General features: G+C 44.6%; 1 protein-coding gene across 1 annotated transcript; it reads right to left on the bottom strand.

Moving 5' to 3' along the window:
- Nucleotides 1–6,486: 6,486 nt before the first annotated feature.
- LOC136117738 (uncharacterized) lies at nt 6,487–7,842 on the bottom strand. The gene has a single exon (XM_065868705.2). It carries the CDS (start codon nt 7,840–7,842, stop codon nt 6,487–6,489), a length of 1,356 nt encoding a protein of 451 aa, XP_065724777.2.
- Between the last annotated feature and the right edge of the window lie 1,268 nt (nt 7,843–9,110).

Genomic DNA, 9,110 nt, shown 5'->3' with positions numbered 1-9,110 from the left:
CCCCATCTAAGAGAAGAAGATTTTATAAAAAAAAAAAAAAAAAAAATGAAAAAGTGAAAAAGCCCCTGTGTCCCCAAAGACTTTATTCTTTTCGCAGCATTTTCAGCCGCCTTCGGAAAAAGCGCTTTCTTCGAGGATGCCGCTGGAAAATTGGTGAGCTTTTATTTTATATAAAAACCTATTGGATTGACATATATTTTGTGGCGATTTCAAATTCATTTTTAATTTTTTTATTATGTGGCGTGAGCGTGCTTTTAAAAATCAAAAGAAAACTCTTTAAAATTTGGCAAATCATTTTTTTTGTACATGTAATGCCATTTATGTGATGGTAAAAAAATGTAAAAAAGATAATCGAGAATTTGAGTGAGAACCAATACCGTAGATTTGGAGCAGCAGAAACCCACTCAACGCGCCAATGTTGTAAATTGCCTTTGCGGCTGCGCCCAAAGTTTTGATTTGGCATGCAAGTGAGAACGGTTACATGATAACGTAAAGCAAAGTAATTACGAAACTAAAGTAAAGCATATCAGCAGCCCTATCCTATTCGAAATATTTATAAGCCACATTTATCGCATCTATCCCATATTTAAAAGAAATTATTTATGCTATGTATTATATTTTATGTATTTATTATATTATGATATTTTATCTTTGTATTATCTCTATATTGTCCACTTGCACTCAATGATAGTTTTAGTCCGTATTTTGGGCGATGTTCATTTTTCTAGGATTTTAATTTGTTAGTTGATAAATAAAATGTTTATAACGTTGTAAATTAAGTGTTTGTCCTCGGCGGACATGAGACCCCCGTAGAGCCAAAACCGCGAAGGGGCCGTTCTGAAGAAAGGAAAATGGTTATGGAACGGCCAAAGGAAGGGTGGGCTGAATGCCGCCTCTTTAACAGCTGAGGTGGAAAAGCGGTAGACTCGATCGCAGGTGTAGGGGGCCTTGCGCCCAACAATAGACCAAGAATAGTAGTGCTTTCTCTCCCCGGCCTTAGTTTTGGTTTGTCTTTGCACGCAATCCGAGTTTTGCTAATAATCGAAGAGGCAATGATGAGTTAGAGCAAAGATCCACCCTACTAGCCGACATTGACATTTTTGCGTGCGCTCTAACCCGTCCGTAACACCCAGCCTCAGTTTTTTTATTTAGCGGATGTTCGTTACATACCAGAAAAAATACCAGATTTTGCGAGTGAATTTTCGATGAACGCCGTTAGCCGCGGTCCAAAGAATAAGAAATTTAATCTTTGGCGGTGTTCGTGTAAAGGCGATGTGGTAACTAAAAATTAAAAATGGAAAGAAAACCCCAAAATCGAATCCAGGAGGTCAATTCAGATGAAATAGGACGCCAGATCCAAGCTTAGGCCCTTTATTGCGGGATCTCACCGACAGGAAGCAATTCCACAAAAGGGGGAAATTCGCAGAATAGTTGAAGTGCTGGAGGAGATCCACTAGAGAATCCCAGTGGGAAGGAACATGCCAAGTGGGACTTCGATCTCTACATGGACATCTTGCCGGGCGCGTCCTCGCAAAGAAAGTAAGATCTGGCCAAAGGAATTTGGTCGCGTTGTACTAATAGAAGTATCTTTTTAGCAGAACCACCAGTAATACGATCTCCGACGACCTCTCCATTAAGACTCCGGACACCACCACCACCAGCTACTTGGCAGCTTAAGCGGAGCTGGAGGACCCGCTGGCTTCTATAGGGAGGAGGAAAAAAGGGCGCCCGCTAAGGAGCAGTTGGAGAAGCCTTAGCCAGCCACTGCCAGGATGCTGGGCGACTTCCTGCAGCATCAGCAGATCAACCCCGTTCCCAATCCGGCTCCCACTTCCTCAAGGTCCATTATGCCTATTGAGACTCGGAGCTGGACTGCGGTGGAGCGGGAAAGATGGCGAAGCATCGAAGGGACGAGAAGGAAGCTTTAAACTACTAATTTACATAAATAAAAACATTCGTTGAACATTCCATTTATTTTTATTTAAATTTCCTTGTGTACCAGCAGACTCCTCCTTTTTAAATTTCTCCATTTGATTTGTTTTCCGTTTGGCGACAACCCCAGCTGATTGACAGTAAGACCATGCTACATGCATTGCGGGTGAACTTTGAAAACTTCAGTCACACTACAAAGAACAAGATTTTTCGACTAGTGAAGCTCTTAGCAGATCTGAGTACTAGGCTTAAATTCAAAATCTCGAAGGACTGCAATTTCGTTAGCCAATACACATCACAACATTTTTTGGAACGATGGAACAATGGAACGAAAGCAGATTTCCCCAAACTCGAAAGAATCTGAAGACAATTACAAACGAAAAAAAAATTATAAGTAAAGGTGAGGAAAAGAAACGATTTCTACAGACGTTTATTGGAAGTCGTTACCTTATTAATATCGAGGAAATGGACTAACCGTCATTAAACAGGTTTAAATGAAACTGGTTTGCGCATTGTGAAACACATTGTAACGAACTGTTTTTGTGGTCTGCTCACTACGAGATTCGTACGGCTAGCCTCCGAATCCCCTCTGTCTAGTTGCTCCTGAGGTTGATGGACTTCTCCCTGCAGATGATTTAGGTTGCTCGTTGTATTGCTATGTATGGTCGTGTCTTGCTGCCTCTCCTGTATTGGTCTCTTGAAGGAATGTATAATAATTGTCGCTAGTTTTTTATCTATTGTCGACCTTAACGCTGGGTGTCCCTGTAGCGTAACCACTGGACTTCTTGCAATGCAGTCCGCATTCATTGTCACGATTCCATTATTATGCACTTGTATTTTTCCTCGATCCTCCCCGCAAACATAGGTTAGTGTTACTTCCTGTGTTGTAGCAAAAATCCAAGAATTTGGAGCATCAAAGTGGTACCATATGCTTGTCGTGTTGATCTTTTCGGGTTTGCAGCTGGATTTTTGTTCAGCTTGAACGGCTGCCAGGGCGCATTGAAACTGCTCGTGCGCTGGACCCAACGTCGTTTGTTTTATATTGCACAGCATTGGTCCCTTTGACATCTTCGTGCATTGGTTTAGCTCTTCCACAGTTAGTGGGAAGTGTCGATCTCGATGATCACTAATCGCTAAATGTTTGGCTTCTGTCTCCGTTGTGATTATATGATCTCGGGTGGCTATTGGAATTGGCGTCAATTGATACACGTCGTACTCCTCTTCGTCCACTAATGGTATTTTAGTATGGAATATGAGGGTGTTGTCCAATTCCTGGACTTCTGATACCATCACTTGATAGATATCATGCATAGTCTCTTGAGTAACAGATAGCCGCTTCCCCTTCGGGAGATGGGCCTGTATGTTTATAAGGTCCTTTTGCAGCTGACTTACGGAGATTAATGCTGGGCTGACTATGCCCCTTTTTAATCCGGTTATGATGTTGATGACTGCCGTCTGTGTCCTCTTGATATGCCCTGCTATTAATGTTAGCTCTGATGACACCTGCGCTATGTTCCCAGTTCGTATGGTACTTTCGAGGTCTGTGACGTGTGTTTCCATGTGTCTTACCCTGCGTTCCATTTCATCATTACTCGTTCTCATCACGTTTATTGTGCTATCTAAGATCGACGCCTGATTCTTGAGTAAATGCGTGTTGTGCAATTCCTTAGCTTGGATTCTGCGGATGACACCTTCCATATTCTGCGCATACTGAGAGTCTAAAACTCCAAATAGTCCGTTGGCGAGATTTCTTACCAGATTCAGGGCTCCTCTCCGTTGTCGATGATGATTGAATATCTGTTGACCATCGTATAGCTCGCTGCCCTCTTGTTCGAGCACCTGTATTATTGTTGGACATGACCTGCCTCGAAGGCACCAGGTTGACAATTCTTCAATATTTTTCTTAAATGCAGTGATTTCCTGCGCTAACAGCCGTAGATCAAAATATGATATGATCGTCCATTCTGCTGATATCAGAGCTATTCTATTCTATATGTTCCCGTATTATTAGGTAATGGACCTACTGCAGCCAGCAGCACTATGAATTGGAACATAACCTTGGGGATCTTCTGACACCCTTTGTCACTTCTTCGGGTGCCCTTTGAGTGTCTAGTGGTAGCACCGCCAGCCGATGAATCGCTCTCGTGCATTCTCCTGCTTAAGTCCGGATGCTGACGACTCGGATTGCACCGTCCTTTCCTGCGTGTACCGTCACTATTCTCCCAAGTGGCCACTGTAATGGTGGCATATTGTCTTCCTTTATCACCACTAGGTCTCCTACGGCAACCGTCTTTTGTTTTCTTGTCCATTTTGACCGGTTTTGTAGTTCCTGCAGGTACTCGTGGCTCCATCTTTTCCAGAAATCCTGTTTGACCTAGTCTACTTGTTTCCATCTTGTCACTAGACCTGATCGTACCTCCTTGTTATGAATGTCGGGAGATGCGGTTATTGGTCCTCCGATCAAGAAGTGTCCTGGAGTCAATGCAGACAGGTCGCGTAAGCTGGAAGAAATGGGAGTAAGAGGCCGTGAGTTTAATATTGCCTCTGTGTCGATAATCACTGTCTCTAATTCTTCATATGTCAAATCTGCCGTTGACACCGTGCGGATCAAGAAATGTTTTGCTGATTTCACTGCCGCCTTCCACATTCCTCCGAAATGAGGTGCCCGTTGTGGAATAAAATGGAATTCTGTTCCTAACTACGAGCATGTTTTAGTAATTGTCTCTTGAGCCTCAACCGAGTATATCGTGGTTTTGAACTCTCGCAACTCGTTCTTCGCCCCGACAAAATTCGTGGCGTTGTCACAATAGATGCTCCTTGCGACTTCTCTCCTTCCATTAAATCTTTTAAGTGCTGCCAAGAACGCTTGAGGGGTTAGACCCGACACCACTTCTAAACGTACTGCCTTGGTGGTGAAACAACAAAAAATGGCTAAATAGACCTTATGGGGTTTCTTTCCTCGGATTTTGTAATGCACAAAAAATGGTCCGCAGTAATCCACCTCACTAATATTAAACGGTCTTGCAATTTGTACCCGATCGGTTGGTAGCGGACTCATGATCTGATTTAACAATCTTGGCCGAGCTCGGCAGCAGGTGATGGAGCGTCGCACTGTCGTCAATGCGAGTTGTTTTCCCTTGATCGTCTAAAATTGTTGTCGCGTGTTTGCCAGCAGTGCCTGAGGGCCACAATTCTTAAGCTGCCAATGCTTGTTCTCAAATATGAGCCGTGTTACTTCATGACCGGCTGGCAGCAACATAGGATGTTTTTCATCGAATGCTAGACTTGAATTCTGGAGTCGTCCTCCTACTCGTAGTACCTTGGTATTGTCCAGAAACGTGTCTAATGACCGATAAGGATCTGATACTGCCACACAACCGTTCTTCTGCAACTGAGTTATAGTGGGCTGGAATGCTATTCCTTGTATCTGTCGCTCTATTCGTTGTAATGCTTTTGCTCGTTGTTCCGGAGTTATTGGTCCTGTTTCTCTCTGATTGCCTGGTCGACAATTTTTTCCAAACCGCAACATCCAGGCTGTTATTCCTACCAGCGTGTCAAATGACCCGTGGTGACTGATTTCCGTGGTCCAATCATCGATTTTGATTAGACTGAGGACGTGATTGGTTATAGTCCGTTGTTCTGGGTCTTTCGTGTTCAGCATATGCTTAGGCTGTTTTTCCAGACATCTTGGTTCGTTGTCAGAAATGGCGGACCATTAAACCACAACTCCCTTTGCTTAAGCTGTGTTGCTGAACATCCTCTTGACGCAAGGTCTGCTGGGTTATCTTCTGATGCTACATGCTCCGGACTTGATAGTTCATGAATCCGAGCAATTCGGTTTGCCAGGAACGTATGAAATGATGATGCTGTTGCGTTTATCCATGCTAATACTATTGTAGAGTCCGTCCAATATTGGACTTCAACGATCCTTATCCGTAGATCCTTTTTGATTCTTTCTGCTAGCTCAGCTCCTAGCACCGCTGCACATAATTCTAGTCTAGGCAATGTTTGTTTTGCTAGGGGTGCCACTCGTGATTTTGCGCATAGCAGCTTACTTACTATTGGACCGGCGGATGTGATCGTACGAAGATAAGCATAAGAAGATAAGTGACTTCTGACGCATCAGAAAATATATGCAGCTGAATGGCTGCTGGGTCTGCCTGTGGAAGCGGATGCCTGGCGAGCTCAATGGTAGCCAATACCTGACTATCATTTCGAAGCGCCTGCCAATGGGTTGTATCTTCCTTGTCCAATTCAGTATCCCAGCCTAACAATTTTTACCATAGTAGCTGCTTAAATATTTTTGCTGCTGTCGTTATGGGGCATAGTAACCCTAGTGGATCCTAGTGGCGTCCGCGCCTAGCTGCTGGCTTGTCGGCGCTCTCTGTGCCAGATATTGTAAACATTTTGTTGCTAAGTAAGGCGCACTTGCAGTCCCGTAGGTCACCATATTTAAATGGAAGTAACGCATTTTTTCTAGTGGGTTTCGTCGCCATGCTATGAGTTGATAGCCCTTGTCTTGAGGATGAACCCAGATTTGTCGATACATTTTCTCTACGTCTGCTGTGAACACAAATCGGTGAGTCCGGACCGTAATAAAATTGATAGTAAATCACTCTGAACTGTTGGCCCGACCCTTAGGATGTTGTTAAGGCTCTTTCCTGTTGAGCTAGGAGCCGAAGCGTCAAAGACCACTCTTAATTTTGTGGTGGAGCTGTCTGGCTTTAGGACACAATGGTGGGGAATAAAATAATGATTCCTTGGTATACTGGAAAGCTGTACCTCCGTCATGTGGTTTAAACGTTCATACTCATCCATAAAACTCACGTATCCTTCTAGCATTGCTGGATCCCGTTCTAACCGACGTTCTAGGCTGGAAAATCTCCGTTGAGTCAACGCTAATGTTTTTCCTAGTTCCCTTGGATTTTCTGCGAACTGCAATCTTACCATTAGTCGTTGATCCGGGAAGAATTGGACGTTTGATAGAAAATGTTCTTCACAAAGCCTCTCTTGGACTGTCATTGCTGGTACCTCCGTGTTAAACGTATCTAGCTTCCAAAATTTTTCCAGATCTGGTAATGCATCCTCCCGTGTTATTGTCATGATATTTCCTGCCATGGCTGCTGGCACTCGTCGCCTCACTGCGCCGAACACAATCCACCCAAGAGTGGTTTCTTGTAGAGTTGGCTTATCATCCCCCAAACCGATAAGTCCGGGTCTTATCAATCGAGAATACACCTCGGCTCCCAGTAGCAAATCTATGCTTCCGGGTTGGCCGAATTCGGGGTCCGCTAACACTACCGTGCTCGAAATACTAAGTCCTTCGTCTATGGATTCCGACGGTTGGTTCTTCGTCAGTCGTGGTAAGATAAACACAACAATCTCCTTCTGAAAGTTCGACCTTAACGATGACAGCCGCACGCGTGCCCATGACGAAGATCCTTGCGCTGTTTCTCCAATTCCTGAGATACCTTGTGATGTGCTGAAGGTGGGGAGAGCAAGTTGGTCCGCCATCCTTCTGGACATGAGATTAAGCTGAGAGCCAAAGTCGATGACTGCGCGACAATTTTCTCGCCTTGCGGTTTGTCCTTGTATTGCCACAATGGCTGTGGGGAGTAACACGTACGGGTTTGGCGGTTGGCTGAGGGTCAACGCAGACACCTTGTTGATCATTGGGGTCTGCAGATTTGGATCTGAAGCATCCATCGCTTGCAATGGTTGATCTATGGTAGCAATGGCAACAACCGGCGCCGTGGATTCTGGATGTTTGTGCAACATGGAATGATGCCGTTGTCGGCAAAAGCGATGGGTCATTGGCGACGGGCAGCTGTTTGTCTTATGGTAGTTTGACAGACAATTGGCACAGCCTGCAATCTTCGTCATTGCCTGCCGACGTTCTTCCGGACTCATTCTTCGAAACATGTTGCAGGATAAGGGCCGGTGTGTGGCTATGTTGCAAATTTTACAAATGTTATCTCGTGATACCAATGTTTTGGGTTGAGCGTCCAGTGTTTCCAACATGCCGGATCGCCGTTCTAAAAAGGCTAAAACATTTTCCGGCAACGGGACTTCTGTTGGTGAGTTGGCTGAGTCTTCGAGAGCGGCTAACGTATATTGATCTAGTTTCCGCCGCACTAAGAACCCTATAATTGGATCCCAGCTCTTTGTGCAGACTTACAGGTTTTTTAAAGAACTCATTGAATTCTTGATCGTGTCATGTAAGGTCCTGAGTTGGCGTGAAGAGCCATCTATAGGCTTATAGTCAACGATAGTTGCAATGGCGGCGAGTACTAGTATCTTTCCGTTCTGGTACCTGGCCTTTAATCGCAACCAGGTGTCGTCATAGCCACCTTGTGAGAAGGCTGTGTCTGTCAAGACGTTCCTCGCTTCACCACGAAGCGAGCTTTGTAGAATATGTAGTTTTTGTTGTCCAGGAAGACCTTTTGATATTTTTCGACCAGCTCCTTAAGTGCTATTAGTCGTGAGGAGTATTCACTTCCCGTGGGTAGTGCCGCTTGCTGGACCTCTTCACCCAGATCACTAAATTGTTGCTAGAGCTCCCTTAGTTGTTCTAATCCACCGGCATAATAGCCTTCTCGGAGGCGTCGGTTGGCAGAATCCTTGCCATAATTCTTAATAAGCTGTTGTATTTTTCCTTGCAGCTCGTTATACCCGTTACTCGTAGAGTAAAAGAATATACTAGATTCGTCGGAAAGTATGTAACAGGCAGAAGGAAGCGTTTCCGACCCCATAAAGTATATATATTCTTGATCAGGATCACTAGCCGAGTCGATCTAGCCATGTCCGTCTGTCCGTCTGTCCGTCTGTCCATCTGTCTGTCCGGATGAACACTGAGATCTCGGAAACTATGAGAGCTAGGCTATTGAGATTTGGCGTACATAATTGGCGTAAATTTGCCACGCCCACTCTAACGCAAATAACGCTTAAATCTGTCTACCGCCGGTAGGTGGCGCATTTTAATCTCGCTTTGCTGCTTGCATATCTCCATTTCCCTTTGAGTAACGGGTATCTGATAGTCGAGGTACTCGACTATAGCGTTCTTCCTTGTTTTGGTAGTCTAACAATCGATTGTGTAGATCAATTCTGGTTTGGTTTGTCTGCTCGATGAATGAGGTCGACATAGTGCAGGTATTCAGTAAGTCTTAGCCGACTGCGGT

The sequence above is a fragment of the Drosophila suzukii genome (assembly GCF_043229965.1).
Source record: "Drosophila suzukii chromosome 2 unlocalized genomic scaffold, CBGP_Dsuzu_IsoJpt1.0 scf_2c, whole genome shotgun sequence".
NCBI lineage: Eukaryota > Metazoa > Arthropoda > Insecta > Diptera > Drosophilidae > Drosophila > Drosophila suzukii.
This window is presented reverse-complemented; position numbering and strand designations above follow the sequence as displayed.

Excerpts from the sequence above, each read along its gene's own strand:
- LOC136117738 (XM_065868705.2), bottom strand. The coding sequence starts at position 7,842 with ATGAGTCCGGAAGAACGTCGGCAGGCAATGACGAAGATTGCAGGCTGT.